We start from the raw sequence: 26,342 nt of genomic DNA, 5'->3' as shown, positions 1-26,342 counted from the left end.
ATTTCCTCATATGTTCCCAGTGAGAATTTTCTGCTTACATAAAGCAACTGAAGCTGAAAATATCAACCTTGGCTTGTTTTTACAGTCTGTCCCGAGGAAGGGAAAATAACCCAAAACTAAACAAATTGTTTACAGTATTTTTTATAATTTAAACATTTAAAGTTGGTATTTTCATGTAAGCTTGTTAAAAAAATCTCTCATTTTTCTGCTACATTTTAGGGACTGTTTGTTAAAGATGATTCAGTTAAGGACAGCGATAAGGATTCCTTAAAGTAAAGATGTATTTGTAAGGATGATTCAGTTAAAAGAAGTTTATGTCAACAATATGTTCACCAAAGACTCCGTCAGTTAAGGAGGTATTTGTTATGGATGCCTCAGGTAACGCTGCCTGAGTTTAAGATGAACCAGTTATGGTGATGTTTCAATTTAGAAGCATGTTTTCCTGCCTTTCCCTCCTCCCTCCAATTTTTCTTTTTTCCCACCTTTAAATTACACACAAAATCTATAATTAATACAAAATTAAGAGATCAAAAAACATGTCAGGAAATGCAAAAAATTAAGGTTTGTTCTGCAGCGTTACCTTGTCAACATTACTTATTTTCTATTTCTGATTTCCTTGTTAAATAAAAATCTTAACATATTTCTCTTTATATTATCCAATCTATTCTTTAAAATATGCAGGCTATGCAACATTACTTAGTGCTGAGGCATAAACATTGACTTTTGGAAATTCCTGATTTTAGAGTGAATTATTTTACATCTTTAAAAGCTAGTTAAAGCTAGTTTTGCATATAATAATCTTATATGCTTTATTACAGATGTATTTGTGGTGGTGTGCTGTATCTGAAGATTAATTTATCTTCCTCGTGACTCTTTCTTCATAACTCCTAATAAATTGAATCCAGCTATAGCAAATATTCACTCATTTTCCCTGCAGATGGTATGAATTTATCAAATTGAAACATTGGGCTGAAAACAGCCCTTAGGGCTCTCTTCTGGCTTTTATAGTCAGAATCATGCAGGGGTGGGGTTGTGAAGGCCCTCCATCCCAATGACATTCTCACTGACTGAGCCAGAATGCCTCTGGCACTGCTGGGACAGTGGTATCCCAGAAAAGCAGCAGCAACTGATACACCTTTAAAAGGGTGCAAGATATGCTTCCCCCTATGCCACTGGCCAGGATGAAAAGAGGGTGGTGACACGACCTCATCCCTTGGAGCAGTTTAACATTGCTGTTGGCTATAGATGCTCTCCATACTTGAGTACAAGGAGACAATGACCAAGACTAAGAATACCCTCTGCTCCCTGTCAAACTACACTGGGCTTGCCACAGCCTAACAATTTGCTTTCTTGTCAGTAAAACATACATTTTAAATAGCCCCATTTTAACTTTTTCTTTGCAAATCTCTATAGTAAATATTTTGTTGCATTCGCTTTTCTAAACAATACTTCTATTTATGTTGACATAGAGAAGAGTCACTCACTTTTTTTTAACCTTTCCATAAGAAAAAGATTTATATGGGTTTATTACTAAGCAATAACAATTCCAAGGTTAAAATTTGACAAATAAGTTATCAGCAATTATTTTTTTTAATCACTTGACAGCCCTAAATGTTTTTCATGGTAATATCCATTTTAAAAATGTCCATTGATACATATTTATACAGACTATAATAGCTTGAACTCTGTTGAGTTAGTAGTATGCATTCTAAAATACTCTGAACTTTCAAAAACTTTAATGTGGTATTACATTACAATACAAAAGAAAATTCACACAAAAATATAGCCCAGAACAGAAAATGAAGTATGAGTAGTGGCTGAAATGCTGTTCTTAGCTCTCCCCATTATGGCAAATTCTGCACTGCCTTAAATCCCATGGAACACGACTGTTGTTGAAAAATTTGGCCCAGTGTGCAGTTGTGGTGTACACCATCTGATATACCAAAAAGCAGCTCCAACCCGTGTGAATTCCTGTATCATATGAATTACAATACTCAAACACAAAGGGATGAGCTAAAGATACAAACTTCTGAGCTTCAGCCTTAATTGTGTTATCACTGATGCAAATTCTGCCCTCAGATAAGTGGGTTCACTTTCCATTGGCTTTAAAGGAAATTGCGAATGTTTACCTGATGGCTGAATTTGGCCCCAAGGCTATGGTACCAAAATCTGTAATAGTATTTTAACTTTCTTTTGTGAATGTGAATAAATCACATGTTAAATAGCAAATGACTGTGCTGATGTGCATTAGTTGTACTTCAAATAAATATTCCAAATAAATGCATTTCATGTTCAATTGCAATTGTTTCAAATTTTATATTGGGCATGCCTCATTCTGAGAGAATTTGTTTGAACAAAGAAAAAAAAATCTACTCTTTAATGGGTAGATATAATAGATATAATATAATAGATATTTTTCAAGGCAACCAACAGACATTACCTTCCAGGTAAATTACTGCAACATCAGCTGATGAGATAAAAGGAACTTTTCAGAATTGTTTTCTGGAGTTACTGCAAATATAAGTTGTGCACTCCTGCTCGAAATTTACTTCTTCTTAAGAAGAAATTGTTAGTTCAGAAAAAGGTAACGGAATATAGAATCTTTTACCTCTACCAAATTCAGCCCTACTTGGTAGTAACCGAAACTTGTTACCATCCATTAAATGAACTGTCAGGTGATCTCAGTCGAGACCCTATTGGACAAATACCCCATAAACAGAAATTATCATTACAAATGACACTATTTGCCAGAACACTTTTGTTGGAGGTCTAAGCAGAATTAAATCGATATGAAGAATTAACTATCCTCTCAAGAACAGGGTTGAAACACAAGAGTGGGGCAGTGTGGGGAAGCCTATACTACTGCTATACATGACACATCTGTTCCATTGACAAAGGAAGGATGTTAGTTTCCTGGGTTGTCAATCAACACTTTTAACAAGCACAATACTAATTTCAAAAACAAAACAACTAAATACAATTATGTAAGTCATTGGGTTTTCTTGGGCATTTTTGGAAGTTGAGATGACAGCTACTTCCAGTAAGTCATTAGCCATCAAAAGAATGCTAACAAAGAAAGACATTATTATAGTGATTTAATAACTGATGGTAACAAGATGTGGCTCCATAAAGTGTTCCAGGAATGTAGAACTCCAACATTTCTGCTGACCATGAGAAAAAGAGAACTAGCTGTTTGTCTCTTGTTGCGAGAAGTGAGACTGGATGAAAAGTACAATACACTCTGATTAGTCTGGATATTAATATCATATTTATAGTTTAAGGTAAACAGGGAAAAAAGAAGGTATAACTGTGGTTTCTCCTCTTTTCTAGACTATGTACTATATGCAAAAGGTGGTAAGGCGCTTCATATTTACATTAATAAACAGGGCCAGATCCTGATTCAGGTTTCTTCCCAGAGCCCTAAATATGTTCACAATCCAGTCAAACGCTGAAGCTCCAGAGGAAAAATGAAATCGTACGACAAAGAAACAGCCACTCAGAAACAGCTATATACAACTGCTGAGCCTGACTCTGTGGTGATCTCAAAGACACCTTACAGTACTGGCATACATAGTGATTGGAATACTAGGAAGTGTAACTGGGAGAGAAAGTGCCTCCCCTTATGTCCCAGAGCGGGATGGCAGCGTGACAATTGTGGAGAAAGCAAAGGCAGCAATGGGCTAACATTCCCCTTACTTCCATGTAGCAGAGTCAAGATGTGGCCCACATTTTTTAATTTGAAGTTTGATTTCTGTTTATAACACCTTTGTGTTATTGTTGAGTTAGGATTTTGCTGTAAAAGGAACAGACTTGGGGGCGTTTTTTCCCCCAAGGCTGATCTCCTAAGGAAAACTAAAAACCAATTTATTTCTGTCAGCGGTTGACAAAAACAAAGAACATTGGTTTCACAGAATGTGTTGGGCTGTATTTTTTTAGGCACCAATACTTTCCATGGCTTTGGCAGGCTATTGCTATTGTTATTTAGTCACTAAAAATGTTTTGCAGATGGTTAAAGCAATATCTAATATTTGCACTACTCAATGGACTGCAGTGCCTTTTCTGCAAAGGCTGAAACTTGCTGCATATAGTTCTATAGTACTTCTACAGAAACACTGTCACATTCTATATTTGTGACTATGTAATGTGGTTATCAGGCCTTGATTATGTTGGTATCTGTTGCTTCTGTGTTTTTAGACTAAAAAAAACATTACTTTATCAATGTTACTGAACTATATGTGCAAGTTCAGTGGCAGTTTTTGGCTATACCAAACTTCTGAAATATCCTGGGGTGTGAGGTTTAGTCCTTTGTGGTGAGTGTGTACTGTATGAATGCTTTTTATTTTTGTATTGAGAAGTCTGTTCTTTTGCTTTTCAGGAGTTCATGTGAATGTTTTTCCATGATTCGATCTATGAAGGTTGTATTCCAAGTTTCATTTTAAATTGGAAACCTAATTGCAAATCAGTGAAAATACTGGACTTCACCTGGTTTCTGCTTAACCAGCACGAAATCACAAATTTTGTCCAATTTTTAATGCAAAACCATGAATTAGTCCAACTTTATTTGAAACTTTATTGAACTATAGCAAATCTTTCAATGGAACCAGATCTAAGTTTAAACTTTGTTACAAAACCCATCACTAAATGCTTAAAGTAGTTTCAGTCCAAGCATTTTGCAAACCTTAGAAATTAAGCAAGTGTATAGTGGTAATAGTTTTATGTGTTCATTATACAGTAATGTAAGACACTGCTCAATTTGATATGTTATCTCCTTAAGACATAGAAGTGCATGGAGGTCAGAGGTCAAGAATGAAAAGTGAGATAAGGATGAAGACATAGGAATGTATATGCAGCAAAAACGGTTTGGAAAAGAGGCATTTCTTTGATTTTATTTAACTTGTTCATTCTAGAGTGAGACGTGGTTTCCCTTTTTTTTTTTTTTGGAACATTGTGCTGAGAGCATGAAGATAGTGAAACGGTTTCAGCAAGTTAGTTACCTGTGAAAGTAGAAGTTATGAGGGCAGATCTGAGAAAGGCAAAGATTGACTTGTCGTGGACTCAGAAAGAAGGGCGCATAGGGAGAGGTAGGGATATATATGAAGGATGCCAACTTTTATGTATTTATTGTTTGTCTATATCTTTTTTCCTAATCTTTTACATTGAATACCTTGCATATATTGCAAAGGAATACTTATTTTTATTGTAAATGCAGAATGAAAAAAAAGTCAGATACATGCACCAGTCTCCCACATTAGGCATCCACATTTGAAAGTTTGGGGACAATATACCCACACATAAATGATCACTTTTTCTGTTAAATAAATCTGAAATGGTGAAATTAAATTAAATTGAACCTTCCCTTCTTTTAGTGAAGATATAGCAGAACTTAGCTGAGACTAGTAAAAAAAGAAATTAGAAATAGTTAGAATAGCAGACGAACATGGATTTTCTTTGAATTTCATTTTTCTTGTACTAAAGGATCTCTTATAATGAAATTGCTGCAAGAGAAAACATACATATGCAATGTCATTTTTAATGGGTGAAATATCTGTTTTTAAGATAATTCAGTTATTCACCAGGTAGACACTAATATGCCAAAAAGGAAAAGCACACCACTAGTTTGCTTCCATGCTTTGTCCCTGTCAAAGAGACTGCAACCCTGATTGTGACAGAAAGCCAGAGACAAAGTTCAAGTTCTCTCTAAATGTGTTCATCATCTTTTTTCTGCTAAAAATAATCTGATCTCTGCTTGAGAAAGTTGCCTGTGTCAAGTCAAAAAGAGCCTTTAATTTGTAAATGTTATTTACACATGACTGAAAGAAGTTGAAAAACACGAAGGAGATGAAAGCCAGAGCTGAAGGGAGTCATGAGTCCGAAAAGAAACAGGTACTCTGAGGTCTGACTCTGTGTGGAGTGTATGTACTAGTGTTTAAAGAGAAAAGGCTGACTCCAGGAAGTATCTCCTGTACATTACTGGGTCGAATGCAGCCCCGTTCAACACTCACAAAATGTTATTACCATCTGATACTTTTTCAGCAGACTACATGAAATAAGTCCCACTGAACACCTGTCCATATCACAAAAACAACTACCTCCGTTAGAACTCATTGATAATCTTGTTCACTATTTTAGCAGAGAACAGAAAAAATGATGGATGGTCTGAAATCACTACCAGAAGTAAGGTTCAGAGATAATATAGAGGAATCATGGAAGCATTTCGAACAAAGGTTCTTGCTGTATATGACTGCAATGGATGCAGACATCCTCAGCAGTTCCAAGAAATTGACCTTATTAGCTGGTGCTAAGACTAAATATTTATAATTTCCAGCTCTCATTCACAAACGGAATTGATTTTGATAGGGTCCTAGCACAGTTTGAAGCTTACTGTATGCCTAAAAGGTGCACCTAAGAAAGATTTCTCTTCCACACAAAATTATAAGAGGAATCTGCTACAGACTTGAAGCTAAAAAGACAGTCTTACAGTTTTGGCTCCTTCAGAGATTCCCTGATTATAGAGAAGCTGGTAGTGGGCTGCAGAGATAGGAAGGTATGAGAGGATTTGCTGAGAGACTAGGAGTTGACTATAGAAAAAGTCTTTCAAATTTGCAGAGGAGTGGAACATGCAAAATTGCAGGCTTTAAGTAGGGAGTAGAGTTAAGGAAGCATACATGCGGTATCCCACTGCAGCATATAGAGGACTGAAGAATATGAAAGTCTTAAAGTACAGTCATTCTGCCAAACAACACAGGCATAAGAAAACTGTAAATGCAGTGAGGGAATACACTGATGAGGCATTTTACATTGGTTTCATAGATCCTTATCACAGACCCAAGTAGCTGGATTATCTCACCATCTCTTCTTTATATACCTTGCAACTTTTATTTTTTGTACAGAATAATTCTCTGCAACAGTGCATATAGCAACATCCAATGGTGGTAGCAGCTGCAATACATTGCTGATTTCCTTGCAGCGGAACCCTGCCAGTCCAATCTAACAGCATACCCTGGCTCAGCAATTCCCACTCAGACAACACTGCTTCCAGCTCGAATGAGAAAGGAGACTCTCACATGTCAGTAGCTTTATTCAGGTTGCTATGTTAAATAAATATATTGTACCTGCCAACTAGGGTTCAATTATGTTTGATTCATGTTGCTGTAACACCAGATCCCCTGCAAAGCCTCCTTAAGCATTTAAAATTCCTGTCAAAGGGAAAGCTCTAAAATTAGTTAGAAATGGCATAATTTCTTAGACATCCATTACTTGGTATGTAAAAGATTTTATTCTTTATATTTTACTATTCTACAGATGGAAATTGTTACACATAAAAATGACATTTCTGCCTTTTTCGTTCCAATTTTATATGTGTGTATATATACACACACACACACACACACACACCCTCTAGATAGTACACTGAAAATCACAGTCCTGTCAAAATTAGTTTCATTCACAGTCAGTTAATTGCAGAAGCAGGTTAATTAGACCATTTTAAATCACCTGGATCCCATGAGATCTGTTTAAAACAGACTAGATCTGAACAAGAGAATTTGGTATTCTTTGTTATCTTATGGATATACTGCAAGAAGAGAGATTCTCATGAGATTTTTGGTTAAAAAGTTATTTCCCACAAAATTTCCAGTGAAACCAGCCAATGAGGCTAGCTTCCCGAAGAGTATTTTACCTGTGAGAAAGAATTAGAGGATTTGAGGAATTCAGAAATTCATAGAGTCATTAGAATAAAATCTCTCTCCATTTACAGCTTGCAACAGCCACTATGCACCTTTATGCCATACCAGCACTTCTGCCACCATCTCATCCCACACCTGTCAGCTCCAATGGCCAATAAAAGCTTGATGACAGGTACCCCAGCTTGGGAGCAACTAGTGCTCCTTCTTGAAACAATAGGGCTGGAATGTGCCTGCTTAGAGCAGGTTAAAGAGTAGCAGCAGAATCAACTGGTCTACATTTTCAGTGGTGGCTGGACTCCAGTGAGTATTACTGCTTAAAAAATAAATAAAAATAAAATAAAAAACAAAAAGCTGATCCTGTCTGTACTTACACTCCATGTCTGTTTTTGTTCACAACAACAAAGCAATTACCTGATTTTATGACTGGATTTCTAAGTGTTTGGGGATATTTGTTTTTATATTAGCAAAGAACAAAAGTGTCAGAACACAAAAGGCTCATTTGTCAATGCTGTGTACTCACATTCTTGATGTCCCTGAAGTGAAAGGATTTAGAAGGTAGTTCAACATTTTAACCTACATCAACAATAGTTTGGAAAACTTGTATCTAAGACACTATGTATTAAATTGGCAAGAAGTACCAACTATTTACAAATCTCTGTGAATGACACTGGCAAAATCTGTGTCAGATCTAAAACCTTCATTACAGTGATTCAAAACAGAACTATGCACAATGGCTTATTATTAATCCGAGTACATGCAATATAGAGCGCACCTATGCACGAGTCCTGTGCAGTGAATCTGCAAGTGAAATAAATACTTCTGAACTTGTAGTAATTTCTGTCATATAAATTCTTAGACAGACAAATGCAACTAGCATCAGGTGACAGAAGTCTATCATCATATAGCATTTTCTCAAGTTTGGTCTTTGCTTTAGGGTTTCTAGTAATACTGAGGTCACCTGAATTCCATCCATCAGTAGGCCTTTCAATATCATTCAGTGATTGACAGAAACATGAACATAGACATTACAGAATGCTTGTGCAAGGATAGCCGAGTCCTCAAACTAATTTGGAGTGATTAGGAAACAGCAGCTTTAAAGGGACATTCCAATCGAGGTTAAATGTTTCAGTTTTATAAAAAGGAAAAAAAAAGTTTATAATCACCAGAAATATGCTAATTTTTATATTCAACTGAAACATTTTATTCAGAATTATATATTCCTTAAGTGTCTCAACCCAAAAATTGCAGTATTGTTCTAGTTCATGACAGAATATCTAAAAACAGGTTCTTTCCAAAATTATTTTATTGTTAATTATCTTCATCCTTCCAATCCCATTTGTTTGTTTTGTTGTGTTCTGCCTGTCAAGTCGAATTTGAGCTCTTTGAGGCAGGGACTGTCTTCTTTGTTACTTGTCTGTACAATGTCCAAACATGGGGACTATGATCTATGATTGTATAATAAAACTACCTATGAACCCCAAATAGTAAAAGGTGAAACTGATTAGTCCATTTCATTGACAAAGATGAATTGCCCTAGAAATGGGTGGGATGTCTTTTAAATAGGCCATACCAATACAGCTGTATTTTGCTTCTGCCTTGAGATCCACTAGTACATAAAATAGTGCAAGTGCAGAGTAGCACTGAGGACAACAGATCTCTACAAGTGCTCCCGGGTCTGCATTAGCACATCATGATGCAGGATCGGAGCCATGGCTTGCATTAGGAAGGAGTGAATCTTATGGAATTAGAGGTTTGAGAACCTTGCAAACTATTTGATGGTTTCCTCAAACCTAATTAGAGTTCATTAGCCTTTCTTCCCGAATTTTAAATCCATCTTTTTCCCCAAGAATTAATTCACCATTCAAAAATGTTTTTCTAGCTAAAGGGAAGCTGATGCTAGGTTATGCATATGGAAGAACCTCCCCCAGCTTCTGAGAGCCAGGCTGGCAAAAATGCATGGCCTGTACACTGTATATATACGGTATCTATTTTTCCTGATTCATTTCTCTCTCCCTCATCTTTGCTCCTTTTACTAGTGTCTCTGCATTTATTTTTCACTTTCCCTATTCTCAATTCCATTTTTCATCCTCCCCCGCATCCGTTTTTCACACTTTCTCCACATTATTGGATTCATATACTAATGCTCTCTTTTGAAAGTTGTGCAATTAAGAAAAAACAGGTTTTCCTAGTTCTAGTTCCCATCTCTTTACTTGGACATAACAGAATAGCATGTTACAGAAAATTAGATGCCAACATATGAAATGAGTGGATTTTCAGTTACAGGTAGTAACGGGTAGTTCTGTTCTACTCAGTCTGACAAACTGTACTCAGTTCAATATATTCCACAAGAGTAAAATATCAGGGTGTGGCCATGGTCCTGAGTGAGCAGGTCAGGATGGAGATGAAGTGATATGGGTGGCGGAGCCAACAGAGCAAGGAGGTCTGAGAACCAACACTGTCTTGGCCACACTAGAGCAATGAGAATGAGCTTGGCCCAATCCACCTGGAGCTTGAGGATTACCTGCGGAATGATCAGAATGGGGACATAGGCATACAGAAGGGCCGACTGTCAGCTGCAGTGGAAAGTGTTGGAGAAGGAGCCCATGCCAAGATCCCCTGGAGAGCAGAATAGTTGACACTTCCTGTATTCCCTCCTTACAAACTGGTCAATCACAGGGATGCCCTGTGTTGTGAAGGCAACCTGGAGAACATGCTCCTTCAGTAACCTTTCATGGCTTATGGAGAAAACCGAGGTGGTCAGCAAAGCAATTTTGCACCCCCAGCAAATGGACTGCTACCGAGTGAGTGATGTCTTCTTCGGTGCAAAATTGCCACAGGTTGATTGCCTCCAGCAGAGTAACTTAGAATGTACCCCTCCTCCCACCTTGTTCACACAGTACATCGTAGAGGAATTGTTGATGAGTATGTGAAATACTGCATGCCTGATGAGGCCTCAGAAGGCATGATATGTATTGTGCACGGCCCGAAGTTCCAATACATTGATATGGAGTGAGGCTTCCTGTTCCAACCGCAGGCCCTTCAACCTCAGTGAGTCCAGATGCATCCCTCCAACCCAGAAAGGAAGCGTAGGTAACCACTGACTTGGTTGGAGAGAGCCAAGCAAAGGGAACTTCTTGGCACACATTGTTGGAGACTTGCACCAGCGTGGGGATTCCAGGACTGGTGGAGGAAGGTGAACCAACCTGTCCAGAGAATGCAGGGCAGTAAACCATTCTGAACCACCTCTGAAGGGGGTGAAGGCACACCTGCTGAACTGAACCAACTAAGGGGAAGCGGACATGTGGCCCAGATACACACAGACTGTTTTGGATGGCTGGGATTGCAGACTGAGGCGAGCAGTTGAATTGCCTGGAAGCGGTCGGTCGGCAGGAACGCTCTCAATCTCGTGGAGTCTAAATCAACTCGATTTTTTGAGTGGGAGCCAAGGCTGACTTTGCAGTGCTTAAGAGGAGTTCCAGACGGTCAAGCAAATGCAATGCGTTATCAACATGGGTGAGAACCTCCTCTCCACAGCTGCCTTCAGCAACCAGTCAGTCATTGAGATAGGGGAAAATGTGGATTCCCTTCTATGACGGTGCCCCCCATAAGGCTTTATAGAATATGCTTATGAATGTATATGTGACATAACTGGAATATATTTTAGGCTACATATGCCATGTAACATATCTATGTAAAGATTATTGAATGTATGTCCTATTTGTATGCATGTATCATTTTTGTATTTGAAGTTAGGTATATTGGCTGTGTACTGGCTTGATTTTAACTAGCCTAGTAGAGCATTTGGTCAGCTTCTTGAGAAAAGTGCAAATTAAGTGCCCAATCAAAAACCACTTAAGCCAACAATGAACTTGAAGATGTCAATCCACATCCGAGCCTTCCCATGAATGTGGCTTGGCTGGTAAAAACTGAGTCATGCCTGGACATGTGGCTTGCCATGTGACTCCAAAACTCTATCTTGGAGCTGGACTTTGCATAGGAGTGAGGAGGGGGTCTCCATCCACAAGAGAAAGTCTATTTAAACCCCTGGGAGAGCCCTCCATTTTGTCTTCAGCTGGCTAAAGAGATAGCCTCTCCACCCCCGAGGATACCTGAAAGGAACTGGACCAAAGGACACTAACTACAGGGGGTGTGAGTGATTGCTGGACACAGACTAGAAGGAGACTTACTGGATGAGGTTTTCATCGGTATTCAGTTTCTTAGATATAGATTTGCATGTTCTATTTTATTTTGCTTGGTAATTCACTTTGTTCTGTCTGTTACTACTTGGAACCACTTAAATCCTACTTTCTGTATTTAATAAAATCATTTTTTACTTATTAATTAACCCAGAATATGTATTAATACCTGGAGGGGGACAGCATCTCGCTCTCTCAGTGTTATAGAGGGCGAACAATTTATGAGTTTACCCTGTATAAGTTTTATACAGGGTAAAATGGATTTATTTGGGGTTTTGACCCCATTGGGAGTTGGACATCTTAGTGTTAAAGACAGGAACACTTCAGTAAGTTGCTTTCAGTTAAGCCTACAGCTGTTAGGGGACACAGTTCAGACCTTGGGTCTGGGTTTGCAGCAGGCTAGCAAGTCTGGCTCAAACCAGGCAGAGCATTGAAGGCCTAAGCTGCCAGGGCGGGAAAGCAGGGGCAGAAGTAATCTTGGCACATCAGTTGGCAGCCCCAAGGGGGTTTCTGTAATCCAACCCATCACACCTTCCTCCTCAGATATGCCATGACCACCACCATGTATTTGGTGAAGTCTCGGGGGACATAAAACAGGCGGAACAGGAGAATCATTTACTGAAAGAACAACAATGAGTCTGGTGGCACCTTAAAGACTAACAGATTTATTTGGGCATAAGCTTTCGTGGGTAAAAACTTCACGAAAGCTTATGCCCAAATATATCTGTTAGTCTTTAAGGTGCCACCAGACTCCTTGTTGTTTTTGTAGATACAGACTAACACGGCTACCCCCTGATACTTGATACCATTTACTGAAAGTAATCTCCTACTGCAAAACGCAAACATTTCCTGTGACACGGCAGAATCACCACATGAAAGTAAGCGTCCTCGAGGTCAAGAGCAACGCACCAGTCATTCTGAGACAGCACGGGTGAGGGATAGCAATAGAGCGACCATATGGAATCTCATGAACCTGATGAATTTGTTGAGGCCATGAAGGTTGAGAACAGGTCTCATCCTACCCTGGGATTTCATTATCAGGAAGTACCTGGAGTAAAAACTGTGGAAACAGTGTTCCGGCAGAAACTCCCCCACCACTCCCAACTTCAACAGAGAGCTGACCTGCTCAATGAGCAGTGTCTCATGAGAGGGGTCCTTGGAGAAGGATGGGGATGGGAGATGAGAATGGGGCATGGCGAGGAACTGGATTGTGTAGCCCCATCTGATAGTGACTCTGACTCAGCTGTCAGAGGTAATCAAGACCCAAGCATTGTAAAAGTGGGCCAGCTTGTCCCCAGGGGGATGGAGGAACGACAGGACCAATGTTCTGGACAAAGAAGTCAAAACAAGCTCTTGGCCTGTGTTGAGGGAAGGCATGAGGACTGTCTGAAGCCTGAGCCCAACTACTTCCTCTTGTGGGATCTATCCCTCTTTCTAGGTTGGTCCCATTGTTTTGGAGGAAAAGGTTGCATGAAGGAATGTGGTGGGAGACATTGTTGCTGCTGCTGCACCCCATAGTGGCATCTTTGCCCCGAGGGCATGTACACCAAGGATCTCAAGCAATTCTGTGAGGAGGAAGACCACGAATGGCTGGGCTGCGGCTGATTCAAAGCCACCACCGGCAACCTGGCAGGTGATTTGGCTTCGAGTGGTACAAAGAGCAGGATCTCCATGAATAAGGAGCTTCCCACTGAGTACAAGGTCACTGATATGGGAAGGGTATCAGTGGCCTTGGAGTTAGTGGGCAACATAGGCCTGTATTGTTAGAGAATTAAGTATATATACCAATTGTATTTGCGTTTACCTCTATCTTGTTAGAAGTTTAACAATGTGATCTAACTAGCTTGTAGATGCTAAACTCCTGTTCCTATCTATAATGTTTCATTACTATATTCTATTGATTCAGCGATTAAAAGGGGATATTAACATTTAGATGGAACTTGTGGTGTAATAAGATCATTGTCTTCATTTCTCTTTGAAATTTGTAGTAAACTACCTGTGAACGGTTTGATGGTTAATTGCCTTATGCTAATGAATGCAACTAAATTACCAGTATATGCCTAGGAAACAGATTAGCTTCCAAACAACAATTTACCTTACCTATTTTCAGTCTAGGAGGCCCTGCTGTGACCCCAACTTGCTTCATCTATAAAGAAAGTTTGGCCTGATCCTATTTTATCTCAGATCTGCTTAAACTTTGACAGGGAAAGTCTAATCCCGTAAAACTGAGGTCTTCAGGTCTATTCTGGATTATCCTTGCAATTCTTTTGGAAGAATTTGAACAAACTCTGCACATGGACTGCCTATTGGACTATAGGCACCAACACCATCAGCCACCTCACCATCTCTGCCATGAAACTGGCCTACAAACTCTTTTCATATCTGTATGTATAATAATCTTTAACCATAGCATCTCTTTCTTTTCTTTGTTATTAATAAATCTTAGATTTAGGTAATAAGGATTGGCTGTAAGCAAGTATTTGGGTGAGGTCTGAAATATTCATTAACTTGGTGGATAATGTGTCTGATCTCTTGGGATTGATAGAACTTTATATATGGTGAATAAGGTTTTTAGTAACCCTCACTATATTAGACTTGGCTAGCTGCGTGGGAGCCAAAGTCTGGATTGCTTAAAGGGAACTGTATTTTGGCTTGTTGGTAACCAGTAAGATATTACAGAAGCTGTTTGGTTACTGGTCTGTGAAATCTAATTATAGAATAAACCACCAGTTTTAGGATTGTCTGCCCTATTCTTCGCATTTTGCCCTGATTGAGCATTCTCAGTATAGCCCCTCCAGTGAGCATAGTCACATCAATAAACTAGGCTACGACAAAACGTAATGATGTGAGTCTGCAACCACACAGAGATCCGACTCCAGCCACGGGCAGTGAGAAGGAACTGAGGGGAGTCAGGGCGGTGATGCCTCATATAGCCAGTGCAGGGGTCAGAGCCACGAGGCTCGAACACCACCCTTCTATGGGTACTGCTAGGCAAGAGTCTCCAGCTCGCTGGCGTGCACACACCTAAGTGGAATACATGTCTGTATCTACTCAAAGAAGAAGCTGGCATTTTGTTATAAGATGCATCTCTTTAATAATTCCCTCCCAAAAGTGTCTAATTCCTGGACACAACCACCACATGTGCAAGTATATCCCCCTTTCCACGTAACCTTTCCAACAGAGTGCATTCCTAGTAGCAAAAATATAAGGAACTTAACTGGAATCAAATGTCATCTATACAATCATTCATAAAAAATTCTTTGTGATTACACAAGTTGAAGATGTATATGCCCTTTCCCATACAGAGACCCATTCAGCTAAATCAATTCCTTTGTCCAACTCCATCTCCCACCTTTCATCTGGGTTGTTTTCCTACCCACTTCTTTTTCAATCAAAATATCTTGGAAATGAAACCTTTTGTTCCAGCTCGCTTCTGGGTCAAATCTTCAATTGTGTTTAAAGGTCTAAATAGAGCTATTTTGTATCCAAATTTGACAATAAAATGTTTGACTTCTATATATTGAAAATACGGGATCTTTATATTATTTACATTATTACATGTCTCTTGGTATGATTTCAAATTAGGACCCAGGAACAGCTGTACAAATTGAATAATCTTAGCTCTTACAGTGAATAGTTACTTTGATATTTCCTGGGGATACATTTAAAAAATTTATCCAAAGCTGCTAAAGTGGTCTAGATGAATGTTTTTTTATTTTTTGGTGACATACATTTCTTTTAAACCCAACAATTGCTACAAGTAGCTATATATGGGCTCCAGTCTTGTTTGAGTTTACCCAGCATGTGTATGATTTATAGTTAACCCAACTGATTACATCTTTTAATTGTGGTGCATAATAATTAACTATATGAGGGAAAGCCAGCCCACCCCTCATTGTAGGTCTATGCAGACCTTTAGAATGCACACTTTGACTTTCATGTTTCCATACAAATTTTAATAGCGTATCCTGCCATGTTTTTAACGTCATGTGTTTGACCAGTAAAGCCAGTCAAAGGGTACATTGGTAGAGAAGAAGAATGCCAATCACCAAATACTGAATTGCATTGTGTCAAATGCTTAACCGGAAAGAGAAGGCTTCATCTTCTGTTTATTCACCTTATTATTTATTCATGTATACAGTCTCTCTCGTACAAGTCCCAGTGATTAAGAACAGAATCTAATTTGGGGTAAATGGATTTTTAACCAAAGAAAGACAATGAATTCTTTCCAGCAAGGAATTGTTGTAAATTAGGACACTGACTGGAAGAAAAAGTTCAAGGTGAGGGATATTTCATTTTTAAAGCTTTTGATGTAAGAAGATTATCCTCACAGAAAAATAAGTATCTTTAAGGCAGATCCTCAGATTGTACAGTTGTGATCGCTCTATTGATGTCAGTGGAGCAATGACACTTTACCCCGGGTGAGGATCTGCCCCTATTTTTTCTTTTGTTTCTAATTTTCATGTATGTTAACATTTTTTCAAACTTATGGAGTATAAAAATGAAACAGATTTGGGGAAAGATATTTGCATTTTACTCCTCTTAGTTTATTCTACAAAAATAGCTAGAAAATAAACTGTTTAATGTAGTTACAGTATAATTAAGTTCAAATTGCCCCATATCCTTTCCCAGCCAGGAGGGTGTACTGCCAAGTAGGCATTATAAAACTATGGCTTGAGAAAGAGAGCATAGTTTGGAAGATAATCTAGGGATGGCGCTACGGGAGTGGTTAGCTAAGATTTTGGTCAGTGAAAAAGGTACCATAGGAACTATTAATGTGCATTATTTAAAAAAAAAATCTGTCCAGGATCTTTTATTATAGGATTAATTTCTAGTCCAGGAGCACAATATTTCCCCAGTTTTTAACTCAGAAATTGCAAAGATTTTATGAAAAATTTCCCCCCGACGAGTTTAGAATTTGTTCCCTTGATCCTACAGATCAAGAACCTTGAAACATTAAAAAAACTATTTTGAAACTTTTTAAAAGCCTTCTTGTATGATGGTTTTACAAGGTGAATGAGATGTGGATTTAGAATGAGACTGAACTTCTTTTCATTTGTGCCTTAAACTAGGATTATATCAAGTAGATGTTAAAATAAAGTATATTGAAAGAACAAAATTGTCTCACTCTTCTTTAGACTAATCCTATCAGAAATAAACTGAAGTGATAATGTAACTTTTGCACACTATTTGGCTCAATGGCATGACAACAAAGTGAGTTTACAGGCTGATCTATGGCTTCATTGTGGTGTTGACAGGTTCACTGTATGTTAAAGAATAATACTTGCACTGCTCATAAAGACAACAATCTCCAGTACTGATAACGGTGCCCATATCAATAGTATTAGAGGAATTGAAATGACAGCTCTGACCTTCTAGTCTCATGAAATACGTCTTTCTTTGGATTACTGTGCTTGCACAGAAGGGAACAAACAGTGCAGAATAGTGGAGAACAACTTACTTCCATAAAAGGTATCCTTGTACATGAGATCAGTCCATTCCTCCTAGGTGCACAGCTTATGTGGATGCCACAGGTTGGATTCTGCAGCCTGCCAAGTTCACTTTGCACCATTTAAACAACACAAAGTGAATTTAAAGTAGCCAGACATTTGTACTTCTTTGTATCTTACTGGGCCAGCTCTCTCTCAGCTCCACTGTCCAGTGTAAAGGGGAGCAGAGGGTGGGAATAGGAGGAGAAGGAGCATGACAGAAAAAGGCTTTGCTATACTTGATCCATCACTAATGGATCTTCTACTAGGTGTAAATTAAAGCTGTCCCTTTCCACCCCATATCTTTAATTTGAGCAGGATCATGCCACTGAGAATAAGGGGAGTGTGTTGTGCTTCCTGTCAGCTCCCACTTTCATTGTGCCCAAGCAGAGGTTGGACCAGCAAAGAATCAAGGCCAACAAGTTCACGTCTGATGAATTTAGAGATTGAAGAGTAGGTCAGTTTTAAATGTTCATCTTTACAGACTTGCATAGTCAGCATAACAGAAGTGTAAAATTTAGTTAATTCTCACAAATTTTTTAATACAAAGAATAGTGGTGTCATATTTGTTAAAAGTCACAGGTACTGTTTTAAACGGTATAAAATACACGCCATATTGTCTGAATTGACATTTCATTTTATGTGATAAATCCTGATGTGACAGTGATTTTTGCAGTAATAAAATTAATTTTTCAGTATTACAATTATTTTAATTTAGCAACACTGCAATTTCAAACCTACTTGCTACTTACAAGTATTTAATAAAAAAAACCACCTCAACCTAATGTTGTCTAGCAAGTGAGCCATTACATGTATTACCATGGTATTTACACATCATCATGACTATAAGCCATGAGTCACAGGTGTTAATACATTTATAAAGCTGCAGAACAGCAGCACTGGAATAATGGGAAATTAATATAGCTTTATTGTGTTTAATATTCATTTGCATTGAAAAGAAAATGAATGATTAAATGATAGTACATCTCAGTTTTGGTTTTAGAAAGCCACTGTGTCCCTTATACCCACAAATCACCAGATTTGTGGGTATAAGGGCCTCTGAAGAGACTGAACCAGTTCAGTACATAAGGTTTGGGCAGGCACTGGGGAGGAAAGAAACTCCTCTTCTCTTTACATTTTTCATTGGCATGTAAATAAGAAGAGATAACCAAATCATATGTTACTATGTCACAACAGCAGATAAAACCCAAAAAACTGTTCTATCCACAACAACAAAATGATATTTAGTGTTTGATGCCCACTTGATATTTTTAGATTTTCAAGACCTGAAAGTCTGTCAATAAGTTTGCTATGAAAGTCAAAGTTCAATAGATCATAAATTTGGGAGAAAAGTCCAATTTTTAGAAGAATACAGAAAACACTACTATTTACAAATACAAATAATAATTCAGGATGGAGGTTCAATAATTTACTATTCAGTGTTCTCAAAACAGGACTCGTATGTTCAGGGATAAGTTTCTAGAAATTAAAATAAATAAATAAAATAGGGTATGCTAGTTACAAATTGTTTTTGCCTTTCTCACCTTCATATTTTCTTATATATGATCAGGAGGCCCTGAAATGACAATTTTTTTCCAATGTACTAACCACCTACCTTTCTTCATTTAAATTCCTCTGGAAATCCCATTTCTTCTTTTCAGCCCACAAATGCTAAACTACATTAATATACTGCTATTACCATTCACCCCCATTTGTTTATGAGCAAGAAAGCTCTAAGTTATCATCACACTCTGGTCTCACAGTGTGTGCTGTCCTTTATTAAGATTGTGAGCTCCTTTGGGTAAGGACTGTGTCTTTATTTGTGCTGTATATGGCATATACATAATACATATTGTTTAAAAATTAATGGTCCATAAACCATAATGTTACCTTTTGGGTAGCTAGACATATGATAAATGCAGGATGGTTTAACCTGCTCCGATTACTTGGCTTCTGTTAGAAATCAGATCCAATGCAGTCAGAGCAGTGTTGTGTGATATACAAAAACACCACACCCCACAGGTTCAGGAATCTTCTGCTCACCAGTGATTGATCTCAGGTGAATTGCAAGTCACGGACTGAGGCTTAGGATACTGGGAGAACAGTGTCCATTTGCCCTGTTAGCCAGAGAAAGAGCACTATGTCAGTAGCCCTCAGAAGAAGAATAGAAATTAAAGGTGGAAAAAATGACCTAATCCACCTCAATCAGTATAAATTATTCCCTACACTTTCTCTCCCAGTGCTTTGCCCAATCTAGTTTTAAATTGCTCAAGGTAAAGGTCCTCTATTTCCTTTGAAAAACTTCTCCATAGTCAAACATTCTCCAACTACCATCTACGTATACTGTAACTTCCATTAAGTGCAAAACATGCCTTCTGCATTTTGTTTAGAGCCAAGGATACTGTCAGCATTTAAATAGGGAATAAATTGAACAACTACTGGTTCTTATTAATTAATGTCTAAAGTGGCAAATTTAGACTTGTTGACTCCGTTTGCACAACGAAGAACTGTTACTACCAGGGAGTGCATGTTTTTAAATGGTCACCTTAAAATAAAGGGAAGCTGAACAAAGAGTGGCAGCAGCAGCTGGAATCATGTCCCTATGTCCAAACAAAGTTTATTCATAAGACTGAAGGAGATCATGGCACAGCTGCAAGGGAAATACTTATAAGTCAACAAGCACTTCAGAGCAGAAGAATGGGAAACATAACCAAAGGACTGAGAATTCTCTGTAGAGTTAGAAAAAAATCTTAACGTCAACAAGTCATATTTCAGAAAACTGAGACTGAATCATCTCATATAATTTTTAATGATTACAGATGTTTATTGTAACTTCTGTTATTTATTACCATACTGGATAATACAACATCTCTCTCTCTTTCTCTCTCTCTGCTCCTAAACAAACAACTTTAAATGTGACTAGATTTTTCTAATCTAGAACACATTTTCTTTTAAAGCATTAACAGTGGAAAATTGACTGGTACTTTTGATGAGGTGTGGTAGCCGGTTACACCCCAGCCCTTAAAAAGAGCATATATCATAAGTAGTCTGTACTTTCCTTAGTTCAGGAGCTATCCTCCATTGTCTTCCTTCAACATGATTTTAAATTGGGCAATGTTAGGTACTTATATGTCCCTCATAACCACAGTACCAGAGCACCACACAATCTTTAATGCATTTATTCCCACAAACATACTTGTGTGTTAGGGAAGTACTATTATCCCCCTTTTGCAGATGGGGAATGAGGAAGAGAGAGACTAAGGCCTAGACCCACAAAAGGGACTTAGCCTTTGCCATATTGAGCATCACAACACCTAACTTTCATGTGCCTAGAAAAAACACAGGAACACCACTACAATCCACAAAGCCTGAGTTAGGCACCTACACTCCCTATACCATGAACAGAGAGAAATAGGCACCTTAGAATGTCATCCACAAAGCCAGCATGATAGGGAGCTGCCTAAGTTAGCCAATGGGAAATCATAACAACTAGGGTGTGTACTAAGCCCTGCTCCTCTTCCAGAGGTAGGTCCTGAAGTCTGGGCTGCAGGAAGACACCTATCTCTGCTTGTGATTCACAAATCAGGGAAAGACAGGCATTTGCCTGCCTAAATCATGTGCAGGGCCAGATCCAATAGGCACATTCCCCACAAAATGGCTGGGGTGTGAGGGGGAGGGGAGGAAGGGAAAGGAGAAAGATGTCCCTTAAACCTTGTGGTCACGATACTCCCCTAAGATGTGGGACAGTCCTAGTTTTCAAGTCCTCTCTCTGCCTGATGAGAAGAGATTGAACAGGGATCTGCCACCTCTCAGGTGAGTGGTCTAACCACCAGGCTACAGAGTCATGCTAATTTTTTCTCTCGCCCAAATAATATTTAATTATCCAATCATTTAATTAAAGCAGAACTACTTACATAGGAGACATTGAGGGAGCCCCACATCAGAATATCCCATAAGCAATGGGTAAAGCACTCACTTGAGAGATGGCTCTATTCAAATCCCTTCTCCTCATCAGACACCAGGTTCCGGGAGTCCCCAGGTGAATACCCTGGCCCCGAGGCTAAAGGTTATAAGGGAGGTCTGCCTCTAGCTTCCCACCCTTCACCTCCCTGGCTGTTTTCTGTGGAGTTAGGTGGCCTCTGACAACCATCTTTCTCCTGGTTCGTGAACTGCTCTGGGGCTCAAGTAGGAGATAGGTGCCTGTGGTCTAGGGTGAGATAGCAGTGCACATGCTCAGAGGTAGAAACATAAGCACTGAGGGAACTTTTACAGCAAAAACTTAAGCACTAAGCAAGGCGCCTATGGGTTCAATGGCAGCTAAGCAGGAGTTTTGTGGATAACAGAGGTGCCTAAAAACAGGAGTCAGGTACTTAAGTACTTTTCTGGATCCCACCGTAAGTGACTTGCCCAAGGTAACATAGGATGTCCATGATAGAACAAGACTTCCATCCAGGTCTTCAGTGGCCTGAGTAGTGCTCTAACTATTGGAACATCTTTCCACAGGAACTTAAGGAGTTTAGTTCCTTGGATTAACATAGGTGTTGCTGCACTGTTTCTGACCACAGGTTATCTAAGATGGGGACATAACCATCTTCTGAAAGTTTTGCTCATGTTGTCTCCTGATGCAGGGCATGTGGTGCTTTGCCATGGAATCCACATTCCTTGGGAGTCTTTTGTGCTAGTAGTATGTCTAAGTAGATCCACAGGAGAATTTACAAGGGGCTACACTTTGAGGAACAGGCTACTGTACTTATGTTCTATTATGGGTTTCTGGTGTTGGAATTTGAATATGATAGTATACTTTGGTTAAGAGTGACTGACATAATAAATATATTAATAGGAAAAAATGTAGCATATAACCACATGTTCAGTATTTCTCTCACACAGTGACAGAAATTCTGCAGTGGAAGAGCAAGGGAGGTGTAAATCAAATCCACATATGTAAGTAAACGCAAGCCAGGATTCTGCAGTGGGAATTCAAAAAAGGCAGGCAGGTTTAAGTCTTGGATGTAGTGGACTAAATTTTTACCTCAGTTACACTGGTGAGACTCCGGAAAGTCAATTCTGCCATTGGTTGTCCCCCAACGATTTCAGTATCAGTTGGATGTAAAAGAGCAAAATTTGTCACCTGCTAAATGTTATGTAACTACATACAGTGATCTCCATTAAAAAGTCAGCTTACATCAATAGATGTCACATATAGGAGATAATATAGTAAATGTTGATTTTTGCTTCCCCCCCCCCCCGATAGTTATTACATAATTTTACACATTTGCAAATTGATTGGTAATTAAAATATATCTCCAAACTAATTATTTGTATTCTCACCAAGTAGGACATGCTGTGTAAATAAAAAGCTGCCAGTTACCATGGAAGTAAGGAATACAACCATGTTAGCGCCCTGTAACTTGAAGCTTTATCAAGTATTTTTGTCATGCTAGACACTGTAGGGTTAACATAAAATCTTATCTATATACACACATCCTAACACAACTGGCTGAGAACACTGAGAACATTTTATTATGTCTAATTAATATGAACCATATTGTTAAGTCCTTATTCTACCATAGCAGAAAATAGAGCTTTGTCTGTGAAAGAGCTAAGAACTTCAGAACCATGTGAGGACAGAAGCTATCTCAAGTATCATAGGTTGAAAACATTTAACCACAAAAAACTGCACAAATGAAGTGATTTACCTTTTCACCTTCTTCTCCTTTATTACCCTCAAAGCCATGTTCTCCCTGTTATGGAAAAAAAAATCACAAGATTGATTGACAGGAAATTTTAAGCAAATGTCATATACATAAAAAACAATCTACACAACTTCTATTGCATTTAATTGTATTTCAGGTTAAAAATAAGGCTTGACAAGACTACACAACTTGGATACTGAATATCTTTTCAGCACCTCAAAAGATCTGAAACTTATATGGAAAACTGGAATGGCTTTCTACGAGTTTGGCAGCTAACTCTGTTTATAGTCCAAGATACCAACCCTCTCATTGTTTTAAAATCAATGTTTAATTTATTTTATTTAAATTTATAAGTGTGACTTGCCAGGTGTCAAGGCGCTGTTCAATCATTGTGTATACAAAGCTTATTCAACCAAGAAGACCTCTCTATGAAAAACATACAGAATGATTTGAGCTTTGCAGCATATGCTGAAGGTTACTATATCCCAAGCTCAGATGGATCCAAAGGGAAGTAGATTTCTGATTTGAGTATCCTTCACCAAAAAAGACCGTTACCATTTTCCTTCCATTTAAATTATGGAATTCTTAGATCAAGCGCTGTACCTGAACATAAAAGTTCTGGTCTCTAATGTAGTCAAGATGCAAACTAACAAAACTAACATCTTTAATTTACCCAGATATGTGACGGGTTCCCTCTGGGGTACCGCCTAGAACTGGGGTGTGACGGGTTTGGGCCCTTTGGGGTGTCACCTTATGTGCTGGGATGCCACTGAGTCAGCCTATTCTGCCATCCTGGGTCCCCTTTACCTGGCCTTGCTGGGTTAGGCTCACAAGCCTCTTCCAGCCAAGCACACAAGCAGGGCCACACCCAGCAGAACAGAGAGACAGAGATCGACTCTGGAAAGATTCAGCCTTCGGGGCTCACCCCAACACTTTGTACCCCTTAAAGGGAGAGGGCACCAAACCCAAAGGTTTTATGAAATTCGCCCCCTCCCTCAATGTGGAAAGAGATATGCACAACTCCTCCCCCCCCCCATTAGAAATTACCTAAACTGGGTTATATTATAAACAAGAAATAAGTTTATTAACTACAAGAGGTGAATTTTAAGTGAATATAAGAGATAACAGACAGAACAAAGAAGATTACTGACCAAATAAAGCAAAATACACAAGCTAAGCTCAATATACGTAAGAAACAAGCTACAAAATGTAAATTCTCACCCTAAATTTTATTTTAGGCAGGTTGCAAAGTTTCTGTGGTTCAGGGTTCCAGTTATATTCCTTTTGAGACTGGACTCCTCTCTCAATCTAGACTCCCTCCTTGCCTTCCCTTCAGGTGGCTTTAACAGTCTTTTTTCTCAGGCAGACACTCCATGGAGAGGAGGGGTCCTACTTGCCTTCCTCCCCACCCTTAAATAGGATTTACATAAGGTCGGAATCCTTTGTTTCCAAACTTGACACACACACCCCTGTGAAAAGTTACAAGCAGTCCCACTTGACTCTGTAATACAGGAATCGGCAACCTTTGGCCCGTGGCCCACCAGGGTAAGCCCCCTGGCGGGCCAGGCCGGTTTGTTTACCTGCCGCGTCCACAGGTTCGGCCGATCGTGGCTCCCAATGGCGGTGGTTTGCTGCTCCAGGCTCCAGGGGGTGGCGGGAAGTGGCGGCCAGCACATCCCTATACCCACGCCACTTCCCGCAGCCCCCATTGGCCTGGAACGGCGAACCGCGGCCAGTGGGAGCTGCGATCGGCCGAACCTGCAGATGCGGCAGGTAAACAAACTGGCCTGGCCTGCCAGGGTGCTTACCCTGGCAAACGGCGTGTCAAAGGTTGCTGATCCCCTGCTGTAGTATCACAGCATCCATGAGTCAGTGGCAATATGGAGCGTCTGCAGGAAGGCCAAGCCTTTTCATAATCCATTGTCCTTGCTGATGGGCCATCAGCCCTGTCCGGCTTTTTCATTGTTGTACCTGAAGTGTTAGCAGTGGGCGTCACCCAAAGTAGCATATTGAAATACAGATGCATAGTAAATATTCCTAACTTCAGATATAGAAATGATACAGGTATACAAACTGGATAATCACATTCAGTAAATTATAAATTATATATCACATTCAGTAAATTATAACCTTTCCAATGATATCTTACAAGACCTATCTTGCATAAAGTACATCTCGGTTATGTCATATTTATATCATAAGGATATTTTCAAAAAGATATGGAGTGAAATGTCATATGGGCTCCCATTGAGCACCCTGACCCACTAGCCTGGGCTCCCACTCACCCCGTAATGCTGTGACAAGCTGCAGACACATTCCTGGTCTCTCACTTTCCCCAGCACACAGGCAGAGATACACCCAGCTGTAATAACATGCAGACTGGCTTTCTGACTAGCCTCTGCATGGGAAGGCTATACAGCTAGGGCACTTACCAGCTTCTCAGGCGCACACCACCTCTTTCAGACACACACCTCTGTGCTCTCTAGAGTGGGATCAATCCCCTGTTTAGCTGTGGCTCATAGCTAACAGCCAGAGCAGTCCTTTTACTGGTAGGCAATGTGCCCTCCCTCTTTGAACTGGGCTTGCCTTCAGCTGCAGAGTTCATGGAACCCTCACCCACCTCAGTGGTCTCTAGGATTCCACCCCCCACCTCTGGACTTCCCTCTAGAACATATTCCTATGCATTCTAGAGTGAGGTCGGTCCTTTGCTCAACATCAACCTGCTGGCAGCCAGCAACCTGGACAGTCTTCTCACTGACAGGCAATACACTCTCCTCCACCTTTGAGGAAAAGCTGCTTTTAGCCACCGGGCAGTAGGAGCTGGTCTCAACCACACCCACCCCTGGTAGTAGACTGTTTTCTACTGCTGAAGAGGAATTAAAGAAACACTCTCCCATTCCCCCAGCAGTTCCTGAGACTTCACCTTTCCCTTTGGGGTTTCAGCACAATATTGCTCCTTGCTGCTGACAGACCCCTTGACAGCCTAAGCTACATTGAAAAAGTCATTCCCAAGTAACAATTGTGTTGGGTTACCGCGTACTACAGACACAATTAATTCAGCTTCCAAATCCCCAGTTTCTATGTGCACTTTAGCCAATGGCACAAGGATTTTGTGACCTCCTAACAACAAAGTCTCTGCCATCTGCTCTGGCAGTATGTCTTTCTCCTGAACAAGGTCTCTTCTGACCACAGAAATGTCTGCACCTGTATCCCTCCACCCAAGTTGTTCCTTGCCATTAATTCTTAAGTCTTTATGTGTTTCCTGCCTGGCTGTGCAGA

The 26,342-nt window shown here is 39.5% G+C and overlaps 1 protein-coding gene across 3 annotated transcripts in view; it reads right to left on the bottom strand.

The window, feature by feature from the left end:
* Positions 1–26,342, bottom strand: part of COL19A1 (collagen type XIX alpha 1 chain) — a 323,634-nt gene that overhangs the window by 204,053 nt on the left and 93,239 nt on the right. For all 3 annotated transcript variants that reach the window (XM_042848857.2, XM_008178207.4, XM_042848856.2), the window contains exon 12: positions 23,067–23,111. In XM_042848857.2, coding sequence (XP_042704791.2) covers positions 23,067–23,111 — 45 coding nt within the window. The remainder of the gene's footprint in view (positions 1–23,066; positions 23,112–26,342) is intronic.

This window comes from Chrysemys picta, chromosome 3 (assembly GCF_011386835.1).
Source record: "Chrysemys picta bellii isolate R12L10 chromosome 3, ASM1138683v2, whole genome shotgun sequence".
NCBI classification, from domain to species: Eukaryota; Metazoa; Chordata; order Testudines; family Emydidae; genus Chrysemys; species Chrysemys picta.
Note: the sequence above shows the minus strand (reverse complement) of the source record. Positions and strands in the feature narration are given on the sequence as shown.